Genomic DNA, 19,435 nt, shown 5'->3' on the forward strand with positions numbered 1-19,435 from the left:
CTCGCACCCATTCTCCCTCCTTGTCCACGGAAGCCACCACAACCTACCACCAGTGGCTGCCATCGTGGACCACCACAACCAACCATAGCCACGACGGCCTACACCCCTCTCACGACAACACCAACACATGACCACTCCCTTACGACAACGCCAACACAAATGCCAACACCGACCACCACCAGTCACCAGGTCGCCTCCCCCTGACCACAGGGGGGTCTAGCAGTAGCCACCACGCCACCAGAAAACACTAGCAACAACTGCAAAACAGACTACAACATTCAACAACAACACAACCGCAACAGCCTCACAGCCCCCTTTTTACACTCGTTTTCCACCACCTACAACCACCCTAACCACCACCCATGACTACCAATGAACTCTCCTATCAACCCTCGACACAACCACCCCAAAACCACCCAAGGTCAGTCACAGTTGAAGTGGTAAAATCCCATCTTAAGACGGTTGCACAACAACAACCAAAACCCTAGATCTAGGTTGGTCAAACCCGTTTTTGGGCGGTCAACGTTGGTCTTATGGTGGTTAACGATGGTCCTAGGGCAGGTCAAGGTCGAGGCGGGTCAACAGTATAAATTAATAAATATATAAACTAGTTTAAGACGGTCTTACCTTACGATATCGAGGCGGAGGGACAAAATCTCCATTCTTCTAATTTCTCTCTTTTTCTCTCTTAAGTTTGTGTGGGGGGAAATGAAATGAGATAGGGTGGAATAGTGTGATAGGTGGGATATATATAAGGGTATTTAGTATGGTAGGTGGGAGTATATACATATGTATACGTATTATTGTTATTATTATTTTATTATTCAGTCTCATACATAACTCGTATAAATACAATATAATATAATTTTATAAAATATATTCACCCATTTACCGTTGACTAGCCTTTGACCAAGGTAATAAAATACGGGGTATTACAGTCTTCTCCCCTTAAAATGAACTTCGTCCATAAAGTTCGCCCCACTCTCTCCTTTCCTCGATTCTCATCACCGATTCTCATGCACCCTCTCTCGCCTCACATGCTTATCTACCGTATACGTTCCTTTATACACATCACACTCATCTCAAGGTTTTTTGTTCAACTCTCATTACTTCCTCACATTCTGTACTTTCTCTTTCCTTACTATCCGAATTGTTACATCAACTCCCTCTAAAAGAGAACTTTGTCCCGAAGTTCAACTATCAAACCTCATAATGTGCTCTCATACGTTCATTACTAAACTCTACAATTGACTATGTTCCAGGTTCAACACTCTCTCTTACTCATTTCAAATCCATAATCAAACCTCATATAGTTATAATTCCATTGATATAATTCCCCATCTACATGCCTCCCAAAAGGTCAAACGCCAAGTCAAACCCACGGTTCCAATCTATAATCCCATAAATAACCCACAATTCATGTTGGTTATAAGTATACGTATCTATCACGGTGTAAAACTCGATTATTATTACGTATCTATATTACGTCGAATCTCATACATTCACATGTATGCACATCAATCACGAATATACGGACTCCATGAAACAATCAAAAATATGCAAAATTTCTCGTTATGTGACTCAACAATGTTCAACATTCCCATTTTCGGATATCATGCCACGCATATACCGCGTCAAATCCACCACATGATCACACATGTGTTTCTATATTCGTTCCCATCCATCCTCAACAACACTTTCGCTCATACGGAAGGCCACAATCACAATCATGCAAACGACCACTTTGTGACACATAAATTGCATTTTTCATCTTACTTTTACACAACAAAATAAAAGCACGTCGATTAACGCACATCAACAAGATTATCACATCATTTCTGTCATCAATCCACTCATGTCGAATCAACAATTTCTATTCACTTGAAAATTGCCACACCATATAATCAAACATAAACAATCCACAAAATATAACCCATGTAAGGCCAACATGCTTATCCAAACACAAGTCAACTAATATAAAACCGTGAAATAAGGGTATACGCTCAATATTTGGTCGAATATCAACAAAACAAGGGTTAAGGCAGGCCACTCGGTCAATTATAGGAGGCCACTCGGTCGTGTAGGCGACTACTCGGTCGAGTGCATGGTGCACTTGATCGATCGTCACATGGGCAGAGGGTTTTTATTATCAACTCGGTTTCAAACTTTCCTATTTCATCACACCAATGCTAATAGACTCCGATGGTGATTAATACACCATCAAAAAACCAAATTTAAAACTACTCTTGGCCCTATAACCATCATTATTACACAATTAAGATGAAATATCCGAGACATACCACCGACACAAATATACTATTTCATGGATACGGCCTAACCACTCATTATTCACAAGGAATAATAACAACATCATTACTGAATTAAGCATTACAACATGGTCACGACGTACACCGTGGGTGTTTTACCTGACGACTGGGAGGCAACTTTACAAACAACATCTATACCACCACGCAACCACTTTCACGTTTCATACATACCCACTTAAATTAAACGGTTACACTCTAGAACACGAATGATCAACTACCACAACGATATGATTCAATCCTCAAGCATTAAACGCCACACTCTTACTCTCATGACCGCGAAAACTAAACTTGGTAATATTAAATCCACCATCATATATGTTAATTATTTATCAACCAAAGTTTCCAAGTCATGCTCAATAACAATATCCGTCAATATGCAACTCAAACCTCGTTCACTATCCATAACTTTAAGTGCTCGACCTAGATCACACATCACTCATTATCCACAAATTACCTCATACAATTGTTTTACTCAATTCAAGACACCTTACGCAAGCTAAAGTCACTTTCCTCTATTCCTCATTTTCAAACATGAATCACACACCTACCTACTTACACGGTTCAAATCCACATCAAACAGACAACTTACATCAATCCTAATAAAGCACATGTTTGACATTCATAACTCTCAAGTGCAACACCACTTATCAAACATTACTAGGACTTGCCCCTTTACATTCATAAGCATGTTGACTCACTCCCGTTTCATATCCTCTCAATCATAACCACGTGCGTCTACACATCTTTACTCATCAAAATCATAGCACCCACAAGGTAAACAAAGTATTGAGACCCATATATAAGCAAAATAACACATTATTAACAAAGATTGTAACATTACGAAACAGAAAACTATGTTTTTAATGCAAAATTTAAAATTCTTTCATATACATTATGGTATAATAAAAAAAAAATTTGGGCAGAATCTTAAGGTAAGATTCTCAATTTAAGACAGTACCTAATATTATTAACAAAATTGTAAACTTGCGGCACAATAAAACTAAGTATTAAGCACAAAAGTCAAAATTTGAGCATCAACACTATAATTTTCCACACATATCACCATTAACAATGGTTGGGGCACTATGAGACAATTAATCATGTTTCAAATACAAAGATCAAAATTTAGTGGTATACACATGAAATCTCAAAAACAATTTGGTCCATTTTTTTTTAAAACGAAAATTTTGGTTTAAACCATGTTATTATAGTGATACCTATAAGGATTATTGCCTTAAAACACCTTTAAGCCAAGTTTAAGATAAAAGAAAGAATCAAAATTTGGTCATGGCCATATGGGATTTCGAAATATTGTGTCAAATTTCCAAGATGAAATTTTCGTTTGAAGAAGATGCATAACTTTACTAACAAAATTGAAGTCTTATTACTGAATTAAAATAATGAAAAGTTTAAAACAAAGTTTAAAATTTTAAGGCCATGCCTTACATCATTGAACAACATGTGAATCTTTATGACATAATTAGGTAAGAATGAGGTATAAAATGAAATTTTTCGGCATAACTAACATACATGTCAAAACTCGAGGCGAATTAAGGCAACACTCCTAGGTTAGTGCGACACATTGCAACATCAACAAGAACTAAGCATTAGGAGATAAATGGATCATGTTTTGGGTGCAAAGATCAAAATCATTTATTTTAAGATGAAATTCTAAAAGATTTTGGGCACCTTTTTGGGATGAAATTTTTGGTTCACAGTAATACACGTCGTTACTAACAAGGAACATTCAAAATGTAAGTGCGACAAGATTCTTGAGCCTCATTTGGAACTAAACTAAGTTTTTAAACACGAAAATCAAAACATACGCATGAATATTAAAGTTTCAAAGTTTTCGGGACAAAGTTTTCAAGACCAAATTTCAAACGCATATCAAGAGTTAGCAATAAAAACCAAACTTTAGTCCTCGTTAAACAATCAACCATGTATCAAACACAAAATCAAATTATTGACTCTAGAATACATATTTTCGGGTTCATAAAATTTTCGGGCAAAATTCAACCTGAGCATTTTATATTTGACTGATGTAAAAAGGTGATTAATGTCACGAATTAAACAAAACATGAAATTAATTGACAAAATTTTGAAGGGAATAATGTGGATTTAAACGAAATCAAATTGGGATAAATTAAGAGTAATGAGAAAACCACTCACATTGTTTAATTAGCAAGAATTAAGAGAATAGAATGGAGTAGAAAGCTTAAGTTCAAGTAGCAATCATCAACAATGGAGTTTTGGGAAAGTTTTAAAGATATTTTGGGTATTTTTATTACGGGAAATGATGAAGAAATGCAAGGAATAAGGTAATAATGCAAATCTCGCGAAATTCACAACCCAGAAAATGGCAAACGGTCGAGTTCCCTCTCCACTCGGTCGAGTGACCCACTTCCCGAAATTTTCAAGTTTCTGGAAATTGATCAACTCGGTCGAGTGCTAGGGTCCACTCGGTCGAGTGAGTGGTACTGGGGCGTGTACTATCTCGCACTCGGTTGGGTTCCTTTCTATGGTTTGCAATTTTCGACTAAGAATTACTATTCTTATACTAGCGAATACTTTACTAACAACTATTACAAATCACACCCCAACTATGCATTAGTGAAATCCAAATATAGATGCGGTAATAACATGCCAAAGGACGAGGCTAACGCCCTCACACACCAACACGTAACAATCATTCTCAAAACATGTCTTACATATCATTACTTTTATCCAACTTTTACATGTTATCACATACCATATGAACGATTATATCATGCAAGAATCCTATCAACTATGCAAATTACGGCTTTAAAACTCATCATATTAAAACACACAACACTCATACAAATAATTGCATTTCACATGAGACAATCCTTCACTCATATCACATATACCTCACTCAAGTAAACATTTAAATTTCATCCTTTCAACAATCGTATATTATCATACGCAAAACGAAGGGTTATGTCACGCAAGAAAACAAATCTATAAACTCGTATCAACACATACAAAACCACGTCATGCGATGACTTGCCAACTTAACATTGCACACATGAAATCACACAACATTGCACTTCACGTTTCTCGACTCATAACCACCAACGTAGCGACAAACCAAAATAATAGGATCTATTTTTGAAATGACGGATCCTACTCACCCAAAACCGACCTCCTATTGTACTGATGTCGAGTTCATTTTATTAGACACTCCTAGATTCATTTTGGTTCATTGGTTTAGGTTTCAAAATCGTCGCTCTGATACCACTTTGTAACACCCCCTTCTTACCTAGCCAAGGTAATTAGGGAATGTTACCGTCTCGGTGTCCCGAGGCAGTGAAATCGGAATTACAATTAAGAAAATCTTTATATAAATAACAAGTTTAGTGATTAAATAATTGTAAACAAATGAATAAATTAAATACAACTCGTTTATTACTATATCATCCACCTAGTGGCTATGTGCTCGTCTCCAAAGTCCTTAGCGTGGCTTGAAACCCGATCATGTCAACAAGCAACACCTTTACTCATCCTGCTCCCCATATGATCAGAAATATCATATAGATCGGCACAGGTCACCCCGGAAACAGGTGACAATTACACAGACACACAACACGTTAGTTTCAATAAATATGTGAGACACGAAACAAGTGTGTGAATATGCAACAAGACTCTTACATGAATAAAACGCTATCAAACAACCACCACGCCGGTACCGGGACATGTCCAGACGTAATGGTCCCCAACGGGATCCCCTGCCAAACGTCGTGTATCAACTACACGAGTGCCTCTAAATTCAAGTCATTATCTGCACATCCCTCTTAGAGTAGGAAGCTCCAAAAGGCGAACCGAGCGTGAGACGGTTTGCCAACTGCCTCATGTCTCCTCAACAACAAATAACAAACCATGTCCTCCGACATACAAAAACAACACAAATATGCAAGATACCATATAACATGCCAATTACCGACTCATTCAATGCAATTAATGACAAATGGCTCATTTAGTAAATAAACAAAATATCGAAACTGAGTAGGATAAACCTACCTTTTAGCAATTCTCCATGAGCTACTCGACACAAGTAAGATATGTCTTATAAAATCGTCTTACAAAATCGTCACCTAAATAAAATAATTAAATACATTTAATTCCTAACTAATCTAATTAAATTATAATATATAATTTAATATAATTAAATTCAAATCCTGACTCATAACCCATTATACGATAATTAAAATCCCAACTCATTTCCCTCGCTAAACATGGTTGAAACCCGACTCACTCACACCCATTCTCCCTCCTTGGCCATGACAGCCACCACCACCTACCACCAGTGGATTCCACCGTGGACCACCACTACCATTAACCATGGTGGCCACAACAGCAACCACAACCACAACGGCCAATACCCCTCTGACGACAACACCAACACACCACCACCCCCTCACGACAACGCAAACACAAATACCAACACCGGCCACCACCAGTCACCACGTTGCCTCCCCTCGACCACGGTGGGTCAAGAAGTAGCAACCACGCCACCAACAAACAGCAGCAATAACAACAAAACAAACGACAACATATAACAACAACCCAACCACGACAGCCGCACACCCGCCTTTTTACACTCGTTTTCCACCACCTACAGCCACCCTAACCACCACCCATAACTACCACTGAACTCTCCTCTCAACCCTCGACACAACCACCCCAAAATCACCTGAGGTCAGTCCTGGTTGAAGGTGGAAAAACCCGTCTAAGGCAGTTGCACAACAACAACCAAAACCCTAGATCTAGGTTGGTCAAACCCGTTTTTGGGCGGTCAACGGTGGTCCTATGGTGGTCAACGACTGTCCTAGGGTGGGTCAAGGTCGAGACGGGTTGACGGTATAAATTAATTAATATATAAACTATTTTACGACAGTCTTACCTTACAATCTCGACGCAGAGGGACAAAATCTCCATTCTTATAATTTCTCTCTTTTTCTCTCCTAAGTTTGTGTGGTGGTAAATGAAATGAGATATGATGAAGTAGTGTGGTAGGGGGGATGTATATAAGGGTAGTTAGTATGATAAGTGTGAGTATATACATATATATACGTATTATTATTATTATTATCTTATTATACTGTCTTATACATAACTCTTATAAATACAATATAATATAATTTTATAAAATATATTTACCCATTTACCGTTGACTAGCCTTTGATCAAGGTAATAAAATACGGGGTATTACTTAATCTTCCTAAGAAATGGATCTTTAAATACAGAGAGGCTCTTAAGCGTTCCCTGCACTCCATGATGATGTTAGCAAGGGGACACAAAGGGGTTATATTGGAGTCAATAAGTTACATCGACTTTACAATCCAAACTGATGATAAAATTACCCTCGGACATACTCGCGTACTTAATTCCCTCTCTGATAGCATAGAGTTCACACGCTAAGGGGTTAGGAGTAAGACAACGACAGGCCCGCCCAAAAGTCCAACTCCCATATCTATCTCTAACCACCCCTTATAACACAAAGGAGAGAGGTAGAGGAAAAGGACGCATCAACGTTACTTTTTAAAAAAGAATAGAGGGGGCGAGGGGGAACCAAGGGCCACATGAAGGGCTAAAAGGTAGGTTATGGGTGATGTAACACCCTCATACACCAAGTGCCTTACTAGGATCACCTAATGCATATGAATGCTACCATCTCGGTTACCCGAGGCAATGTATACCAAATAGACAATAGAGAAACGTACTTTATTAAATAAATTTAATGCGATACATTTCCAAACCAAAACTGTCAAATGAAAATACAACTGTTCCAAAAAGCTAAACCAACTAAAGTAAATAAATGTTCAAGACACAGCGGAAGACTTCTAGACATCTCGTGGTGACTCAACCCAGCTATCCCATGCGCGTCCATCTCATACCTGCTCAATAACTGCTCACTATCCCCGAATGGATCACCACAGTTTTCAAAACATTTAAACAAGGTCAGTTACTGATTAAACAAAAACAATACAACAGATACAATACACAAATCACCCAATCGCCATCACAACTCCACACCACCTGTAGTCCTGCCAGAATACCCATCGCAACAAGTATTCCACACCGCCAGTGGGGGACCGCAGCCGTTCCCACCTAAGCCCCACTCATCTCATCTGAGCGATAACCAATATTCCTTAATGTGCACATCCCCTCTGTGGCGGGTTCCACAGAAGGCGAATCAAGGCCGTGAAGCCACTCCCGCAAGTGACTCCACTCAGCCGAGGACGCACCTCGAGAACCACAAACAAACAATCACATTATACAACAACAATTACCAATTGCCAATTACCAATTACCAATTCCAATACGATATGAATCAACAACATTAAACGACCATCGACAACAACTATGTAATCAATAACCGAGTAGGGAAACCCTACCTGGAATAAGCAATCACGAGATCGTCACAAGCAGCTAATCAATATCGCTCCTCTACGAAACCTCCTCTAATAAACACATATTCATACAATCACCATCTAATCAACATTATACTCCCAAAACCCCCAATCTACCCAATTAGGGTTTTAAACAAAATCAACGAAACAATATAAAAACTATACAAGGATCTTATCCTTGACACGACGAACTCAACGGCGTAAAGAACACGACGATCCGACAACCTTAGCTTTGGGATTTGATAGTAACGCGACGAACGAAGACAACATAACTTCTTTTCTCTTTCAAATGTTTTTAGAAAAAGTAAAAGTGATGAATAAAGTGATGGAAATCCTTAAATATGAATCACGCATTATTAAAAAATCCCGTCTAAAACAACCCGTAAAACCCACTTACTCGATTGAGTAAGTGACTTACTCGATCGAGTGCCCCTTACTCGATCGAGTGTCACATATACTCGATCGAGTACCCATCAGGCAGATTACTGTTTCGTATAAAAACATAATTACTCGATAGAGTAAGCCCACTCGATAGAGTACCCATAGACATAGAAAACCATAGTATTATAGTCTTCCCTCCTTAAAATGAACTTCGTCCCCGAAGTTCAAACCCAACCTATAAAACATGAACTCCTAACACAAACTCCACCAACTATGCCTACCTCCAAAACATGGCTCACGATATCGTATCGACTACATTATAGCCTCTCGACCGTAACTCCATACATTATCGAATACCATCCATGAACGCCGCTAGCTCCGTTTCATTAACATTTATTATCCACTATCAAATCCAACACCAAGAATATCCACCAAGCAAGATCAACCACCAAACGGAATGTTACATTCTACCACCCTTAAAATGAACTTCGTCCTCGAAGTTTACTAACACTCATAAACATCATCATCCAACTGTCAACAGTCAACACTATCGAAGTTTACTCACACTCCTAAACATCATACTACTACAAGCACGGCCATGGTCTTTAATAAAATCAACCACAACAAAGATCCATCCTTTATGCTACACCAAAACTCTACTTCCAATTATACTACAACATGTACAACCATCAAACTCTCTTTGTCGCATCCTACTCCTCTTAAGATAAAGGTTACGTCCTTATAACCTACTAATACTAAATCCTTAGTTGTATCTTCTCTTCACCACCACATGTGAAAGATAACCGACTATAAACTCAACACTTATAACCATTCCTATATCCAAGGCTCTCTTACTTTAACAGTTCTCATACCTCAACTCATTCGGCACACCACCTAACCTATACCACAAAATCCTTAGCATAACTAATACTCCAACTCTTCCACATTACCGCAAAACAACATACCTCTCTATATAAAGCACCTATCTCCAAAAGCATACTCACGATCCACACTTGTTACACACACTCACATTAGATCCTCAAGTTCTTTTCTTTTATTATCGCAAAACTCATCCATAACGTAACATGATACTAATTCCCAACACTCTATACTCACTGTCTCAAAAAAAAAAAAATTATGAACCATCTGCATCTTCCAGATCAGTACAACACATGTTCCAGAAATCACTTGCCATTACTATGTCCACCGTTGCCTCATCTAAAACAAGGTTAAAAGTATTGTAACAACCTCTCACAACTGTGTCCTATTAATAGAATATTACTATATCACGACAACAACTGAAACATAACCAACTCTCTTTCATATCATACTCTACCCTCACTCCCAAGCCGAAACTGGTAAGAAACATCAATAAACAAAACAACCGTCGATCTGTCCAAACTGAAACTCGCAGGAAATAACAGTAAACAAAACAACAATTTATATAACTGGTATACACTTTCGAAAACTCGTCTCATAAGTATCCCGTCTACTCCACCACAACCGATGACGGCATCGCAACGCCGCCACCAACAACCGCACCGCAGCGCGAAGTTACCCGCATCACAACACGAAGTACCGTGCCCGGATCACCACCCGAGGCATAACAACCACATCGATAGTCATCGTAACTTATACAATCTCATAAACACTGACTCAGTATAACTTCTTGGACAAGAAAACTTACTCAAAACCGCCTTACTAGATCAAAACGCAACATATTACACGGAATAAACAGATAAGAACCTTATGAATATCATCCACACCATTTCACGGAATAAACATATATCATGAATACACATACAAGTATAACTAGCCATGCCAGATCACCCAAACTATCACTTTTGAATATCATTCCATTAGGTTACCGGACCCAACATACATTACAGAACATTCAGATAACAACTTTATAACTATCACACCATACTACTTCTCGTGAGGTCAGAACCTCACACAAACATTTATACACATCATAGACCCGTAATCACATCCAACTAGTCAATCCTGATCACGTAAGTTACCACTGGACAAAGGTTATCTCTCGCTCGAGCTTAACTCGCATGCCCTTCATAACACATTCTCCCATTCGCATAACTATCACCTCCTGCCAAATGTAACCATACCGTTAATACCCAAGTACTAGCAGCCGCCTCCTATAATAATATCGTATACCCCCTCACAACCATATAAACCAATTTGGTCTCTACAAAATCAACCTCTTTAAAATGGCTACCTTTCCTATTAATCATCACCCTTAACCACTAGTGACAACACCACAACACCACCACTGTTTGTATAACAAATCTCTTACACTCACCTCTAAATATCACGGTTTCTTTCCCATCATCGATTAACATCCCAAATGACGAACATCAAACCCATCAACAAAATTTACGTGAACATTCATCCCAATTCTGTCTTTAATTGTATCGCCACCTAACTCACCACCAAAATCTCATATCGTGCAAATACTCTACCAACTTTTACTCCCCTTAATTCCTCGAAGCTCATGGCTAACATGTTGTCCTGAAACTCCTATATAACCATTAACTCACGCCCTCTCATGATACTATCACACATTTCCATGATTCCTTACCTTCATGTTCCTTAACTCTAGTCGAGGTTCTTTCATCTTACTTCCATCCTTCTTTCCTCTATTCACTCAATAATACCAATTAATAATTCAACTCCTTATTCCTTCCACCTAACTCTTTAGTACTCTGGTTATCTTCTCATTGCTCCAAAACTCAAATCCCATTATTTCATATCAGTACTATCTCACTCTTTCTTACCATGGATCTTCTCTTATCATGCTATCACTGACACTTGTCACCAATCAGTCCACACCATCTCACTTTTTTTTTCTTTTGCCTCTAGAAACCAAAACTCATTTCATACCGTTAATTGCCCAAGGAAATCACACATTAGTTTCATCTCTTGATAATACAAATTCCCAAACTCGGCCACTACCTACACATCGCGGCATAACTCGATCTAACTATACACCATTCGTTTCCATACCTCCATAATGACCTTCCATCAGTTATAACCTTAACCAACACAATCCTAACCATCTCCCTCCATAAATCCTCACACATCCCAATTTGCCACTATTTGCATCCCTCACTTCAATCTTTTCATTCTCATGTTCCATAAACTTACATCACTCCTTGCTCATATACACTTACCTTTACATTACTCAAATTCGCAATTATATCACTCACCACGTCTCACAAAACTTGCACCATGCCTCAATAAGCCTTACCAATCTTCCTTTTCTTTTTCCACTATCTATCACAACCACATATAACTCATGTCCTCCCCACCGAACTCATACCCACCATAAGGTGCCACTCCTTACATCATATGATTGGGTAACTTACGCATCACGACCAACACATACGTAAAACAATGCATAAAGAAGCAAAAGAACACCTTTGAATTAAACATAATATGCGACGAAGTCAAAAGATAAGCATATGACCCAAAACAGGGGTCACTAGATCGAGTGCAGCCTACTCGATCGAATAGGTGAAGGTCAGAAGCACGTATAAGAAATTACCAGGGCTACTCGATCGAGTAAGGGTTACTCGTTCGAGTAACAAGAGGTGCACTCGATCGAGTAAAGGCCACTCGATCGAGTACCCTACGCAGTTCTCAGCACTGTCTAATTTTCGTAAAACGGTCATATTTCATTCGTTTCTTGGTCATTTTGGGCGTGTGACCTATCGTTAGAATCGTAAAACAACAAGCTATCACCTCCAATTGGAATAACATTAAAATCTTATATACATCTCAAGTTATGACAGTTTAAAGACAACTTCGCTATAATCGGACAACATAACTATTTGATTTTTATTTCCAAACAACTTAAATAACAACAAAGTAAACAAAAACAACTCAATGCGCATAAAACCAGTATCCCTAACCACATATTACCATATACGATTACTTTCATCTTTTCCACCACATCCTCCATTCAACCACATACCATTCATCCAACAAATTCATATATACATATTCATCCAACATATGCGATTGAACATTAGTAAACACATAGCGATCCCATGACACCCCATAGTGACCGGCTCAAAGTTGTAGGGCGATTTCGTGACTTTAGGACGTCTCTCAAGTCTTTGCATTAGCTCCTAGCAACTCCAACCCGGGTTCATTTTAGTTTGACTCTCTAGATTCATTGGGTTCATTACTTACAGGTTCCAAAATCGTCGCTCTGATACCACTTTGTAAACACCTCCATACACCAAGTGCCTTACTAGGACCACCTAATGCATATGAATGCTACCATCTCGGTTACCCGAGGCGATGTATATCAAATAGAAAATAGAGAAACGTACTTTATTAAATAAATTTAAAGCGATACATGTCCAACCCAAAACTCTCAAATAAAAATACAACTGTTCCGAAAAGCTAAGCCAACTAAAGTTAATAAATGTTCAAGACACAGCGGAAGACTTCTAGACATCTCGTGGTGACTCAACCCAGATATCCAATGCGCGTCCATCTCACACATGCTCAATAACTGCTCACCATCCCCGAATGGATCACCACAGTTTTCAAAACATTTAAATAGGGTCAGTTACTGATTACACAAAAACAATACAACAGATACAATAGACTAATCACCCAATCTCCATCATAACTCCACACACCTGACTACGCACTAAAGTGTGTAGTCCTGCAAGAATACCCATCGCAACACGTATTCCACACCGCCAGTGGGGGACCGCAGCCGTTCCCACCTAAGCCCCGCTCATCTTATCTGAGCGATAACCCATGTTCCTTAATATGCACATCCCCTATGTGGCGGGTTCCACAGAGGGCGTGAAGCCACTCCCGCAAGTGACTCCACTCAGCCGAGGACGCACCTCGAGAACCACAAACAAACAATCACATTATACAACAACAATTACCAATTATCAATCCCAATACGACATGAATCAACAACATTAAACGACCATCGACAACAACTATATAATCAATAACCGAGTAGGGAAACCCTACCTGAAATAAGCGATCACGAGATCGTCACAAGCAGCTAATCAATATCGCTCCTCTACGAAACCTCCTCCTATAAACACATATTCATACAATCACCATCTAATCAACATTATACTCCCAAAACCCCAAATCTACCCAATTAGGGTTTTAAACAAAATCAATGAAACAATATAAAAACTATACAAGTACCTTACCCTTGACACGACGAACTCAACGGCGTAAAGAACACGACGATCCGACAACCTTAGCCTTTGAGATTTGATAGTAACGCGACGAACGAAGACAACGTAACTTCTTTTCTCTTTGAAAGGTTTTTAGAAAAAGTAAAAGTGATGAATAAAGTGACGGAAATCCTTAAATATGAATCACGCGTTATTAACAAATCCCGTCTAAAGTAACCCGTAAAACCCACTTACTCGATCGAGTGCCCTTTACTCGATCGAGTGTCACACATACTCGATCGAGTACCCATCAGGCAGACTACTGTTTCGTATAAAAACATACTTACTCGACAGAGTAAGCCCCACTCGATAGAGTACCCATAGACATAGAAAATCGTAGTATTATAGGTGAGATGGGGGAGGGACAAAGAGGACAGAGAGGGCTGGGCATAAGTTAAAGAGTAGGTAAGGTAGTAGACTCGGTCAAGCCAAGGTTTAAGGGGGAATGGGGGGAGGGGGGGAGTCCCAAAACAAACGCTTATTACGCCTATTCCAAAGGATAAAGGAAGAGAAAGTGGGCCAGAGAACCCGAGTAATGCTAAGGTTTGAGGTAAGCCAGTCTCGAAGATTGGAAGTGTAGAAGTCAGGGGAGATGGTGATGGAATTCCAGATTGAACGAGAGAAAGGGCAATCACGGAGAATGTGAACGAAGTTTTCGATGGTGAGGGGGCAAACATCGCAGAAAGGGGAGTGGGAGATCGATCTAGTAAAAAGAGTAGAAAGGTGAGGAAGTTTGTCCCACCAGGTAAGCCACAAAAAAACATAAATCCTAGGCTGGGTTTAGACTTTTCAAATCCATCCTAGGTTAACCACGGGGGGTGAGGGGCTGACATCAAAGGTGCTATCAAGGAGGCTGTTATAAGCAAGGTGTAGGTAAAAGGAATTGCTACTGGTGAAGGAGGAGGTAGCAACGTCAGTTCTAGGAGAGAAAGAGAGAGGGGTAGAGAGGATAATATTATAGACTTCAGTTCGGATGGGGAAGTCCAAGCGACTAAGGTCCCAACAACCATTTGAGAGGATGGAGCTAAGAGGGGTAGTGGATGCCGAGGTAGAGAAGGGACCATGAAGGAGAGGCCTGAGAGGACCAACGGGGCGCCACGAGTCAAACCATAGGCTAATATCAGAACCATTGCCTATGGCCCAAGTTAAGGACTTAGCAAAGGAGGGCGAACTTTTTCCAATTTATTTTTATATGTGAGAGCTTCTAGAAAAGAAAGATGGGTGAGGTCTATTAGAAATATATTTTCTACAAAGGGCAGTGCTAGCAAGATTGGACTGTAAAAAACAAGTTCTACAGCACAAGCCATTAGCGTAGGCAAGGTTAAGACAAGGCAAGCTTAATGCTATCCCTGCCACATCCAATCCACCCTTAATGCTCCTAAGGGAGGAGGAAGGGAGAGTGATGCATTGCATAGGATGAGCAGGGATAGAATTAAGGGTGGATTGGATGAGGCCAATCCTACTGGCACGAGAGAGAAACTTGCTTTTCCAGGTTGCAAGTTTTGTTTGAATTTTATCAATGGTAGGTTGGACATCAGCTATAAAGGTAAGTGCCAAGGGAGGAGGACTGTTTCATATCGAGGGCGGTCTCAAACATGAGACAGAAAGTCACTAGGGGTTGAAGGAGAGAAATGAATCTTGCTCTTGTTAAAGTTTATTTTCTGACCAGAGGAGAGGCAAAACTCATTGAGGGTACTTTGGAGAGTACACATGCTTCTCTCTGTGGCACTACCAAATAGGAGGATGTCATCAGCAAAAAGGAGGTACAATAATGGGGCACCTCCTCTCTCAAGGGGGAAGGGACACCAGTCAAGATTAATGCATGACTGGCGAATGAGCGAGGAGAGGGCATTCATACAAATAATAAAAAGATAGGGAGCTGCCACGTTAATTCAGTGTAGATTTGTTCCTCAGTCAATGCTGCTATTATTAGAGAGGATGATGATAATTAGGTCAAGGATCATGCAATGTTTAATTCAAGTTAGGGAGCATTAGAATAAAATGATGCCACATTGTGTGATCTTTTTTTTTTATAATGCGATGTTTTAAGTTATTTCAGACAATATTTAAGTTATTTCATACGATAGGAAAGTAAATACTCTACCCAAATAGAAAATACGAGTAGTATTTACAAGCAACATATGGAAATCAATTAGGATTTCTCATCAATGACTTCGTCTAAGTCACACTAAGTGAAGAATAGTACTCCGTATGTTACAATCAGAGACATGCAACATTCTAAGATGGCACACTTCCACTACACAAACATTATTTGTCTTGGTCGTTTTAGCGACCTGCATCTGAACACATGCTGTGGTTCATCTATCAATTTTGCCCGAAAGCTTAGGGGTAAGTTACTGTAACATGGAAGTTTCTTTTGTGCATGATTCAAAAATGTCTGTTATATTAGTTATGGGTGTACAAGTGATTGAGGCCTCGAGGGTTCACATGTGAGTATGCGACCTTGGCACTAAAATGCAGTTTCCACCAGTTTCGGGCCTACTCAATGTCTTACAAGTACCGGATAACATGTACTTCGTATAGGACGAGCAGCCGAGCAGGAGAATGACCTCCTAAGAAGGAAAACGCAACAAAAAGTTAACATGAGACTTGAGAGAAAAGACTTGCCTACTTGCCTTGGACCTCATTTCGGATTTGAGTTTTGGCTTTTACTTTGCTCCCTTATCCATGTTACAATATTAAACACGAATTTGAATAAAAAGTAAAAACATAATTCGTTGATTGTCTTTAACTAAAAGGAAAATGAGATGGCGCCACCCGGTGTTACCGATTTTGAGTAACACCGGGGGTAACTTTGTAAATTTAGTGACATTTTAAATGAGATGGCGCCACCCGGTGTTACCGATTTTGAGTAACACCGGGGGTAACTTTGTAAATTTAGTGACATTTTAAGATTTTTTATAAGATTAGTCAATAATTCAGCCAAGGGCAAAAACGGAATATTACGTCCTTATGCATGTTAATGATCGGATCTATTAAGCTAGTAAGTTGGCTTCTCGTCAACCGTCATATCCATCCCCGATGGTGTCATCGCTATAAGCTAATAATACGAACTCCTCTCCCATAGATGAGCGAAACGATGCAACATAGACTCGAGTTTTTAATCGAAATGTGCTGATAAAACATATCACGGTAATTAAGTTACGGTTGTCGGCGAAATATCGAAGATGGATATGACGGTTGCAATGTGACTGTTGTCGGCAAAACCGATTCCAATAGATTTGTGACTGAAGTATTATTTGTTTGTATTAGCTAATTATAGCAAGCTCCTTTCGTAATCAAGATTTAAACCCCATGGCTGGCCGGGTATAAGGTATAGTCATGTAAACCTTGTATATGAAGAAGAAAGAAGAAGGCTGTAACCTGTAGATTATTTCCTTCGCAATACATTAACAGTGAAAACAAAAAATTGACTTTTCTACCCTTCCTTACATCTCGCCAAAATCTAAACTAACTTATATTTTTTTTAATTTTTTGATTATTTTAATAGGGTGTTACCGAGATGTGTAACACCCGGTGTCGCCCTAGCATTATCCTAACTAAAATGTAGGTTTGATTTATTGTACTCTCATCTCCATGCGCATCACGGCATCAGCCTAATATGTACTCCCTCCTTTAAACCTTTTTAATCATTGTTTACCTTTAATTAAGATTTCTTCACAAAAAATAAGAAAAGTAAACAAATGATGGGAGACGGGGAGTAAAAAACACAATCTGTGTAAATAAGTTTGTGTACTTGTGTTGTAAATTTAATTTATACATAATCAAGTAGATAAATGAACAGGGGCGTCTAAGGCCCAGGGCAGCCCAGGGCGCCCGCACCGGGCCTCCAAAATTTGGGCCCAAGTTCATAATCCTTCATTGTAAAAAAAAAAAAAAAAAAAAAAAAATCTAAAGCTACAACTTACAAGACGATGTTCATTGTTCAGTAATCACTCCTTAATTTTCTCCTTTCCAATATGGCCTTTGAGATTTTCCACACCCAAACTCCCAAAATAATTAAATGTTCATCCAATCTCAGGTTTATATCTTTGATTTTTCATACAAATTTACAATCACTTCAACCCGCCTAAGAAAAGATCTAACTGATACTTTTTTCAAGAAAGCAACCCAATTCATCAATTTCAAATCGGAAAATTTACAAGGATATATAAACTGAATACAAGGTAGAAATTGCTCTCTTTCTTCCTTCGTCAAAAGAGTCGCGTATGGTTACCATATCCTAGCAGCAAGGTGTTGATTTCTTTTGAGATTTTAATTAATTTAATGTTCTAATTACCTTTTGATATCTGTTCTAATTACCTTTTGATATCTATCCTGATAAATTTTTGTAAGTTTTTGTCTATTTTTATGACTTATTTGTGTAATTATACAATACCCTTTTGTATAGAAGAAGATTTAGGCGTAAACTTGAATAAAAATTTTACCTTTAATGATGTTGTGTGGTTGGAATTTTGTTTTTCCGTGGATTGAATGTACTGTGGTGTTGTATACTTGTATGTAAAGATGTTTTCTTTACAAAATGCTAGTAAAATTTGGTTTAGTTTATGATGTAATTTTATTTGTTAAGCAAACGAAAAATTGACAATATGTTCATATCTAGAAAGTTTGAGTGTAAATTTTAGGGCCTCATTTTTTCTTTCGCACCGGGCCTCCGATTGTTCTAAGACGCCCCTGTAAATGAATAGTCTTGAATTATTCTATTTTTAACAGGTGTCAGCTTCAAAGGTCTTACATGAGACTTGTACCTACATTCGAAATTTAAAAAGAGAGATGGAAGACCTTAGCGATCGTCTATCACAGCTCTTAACCACGTTGGACTCTAACAGTGAAGAGGCCCGAATTATTGCGAGTTTAGTTAATTAGTTTTGTTTATTTATTTATTATTTTTTTTAATTCCGACGGTAATGTATCCATAATTAGTTACTAGTTTACTACTTACTGAAGTACAATACTACATACATTTATATAAACTCTATTTATGTTAACTTTAATGATTCGTGCATGGTCAACTAGAATTGTAGTATCTAAA

At 38.7% G+C, this 19,435-nt stretch overlaps 1 protein-coding gene across 1 annotated transcript in view; it reads left to right on the forward strand.

Moving 5' to 3' along the window:
• The window catches only part of LOC141611820 (transcription factor PRE6-like), a 72,612-nt gene extending 53,177 nt beyond the window's left edge, over nt 1-19,435 (forward strand). Inside the window, exon 2 of the mRNA XM_074430457.1 lies at nt 19,117-19,435. Within this exon, the coding sequence (XP_074286558.1) occupies nt 19,117-19,269 (153 nt within the window). The 3' untranslated portion in view covers nt 19,270-19,435. The remainder of the gene's footprint in view (nt 1-19,116) is intronic.

The sequence above is a fragment of the Silene latifolia genome, chromosome 11, assembly GCF_048544455.1.
Source record: "Silene latifolia isolate original U9 population chromosome 11, ASM4854445v1, whole genome shotgun sequence".
In the NCBI taxonomy this organism is placed as follows: Eukaryota; Viridiplantae; Streptophyta; class Magnoliopsida; order Caryophyllales; family Caryophyllaceae; genus Silene; species Silene latifolia.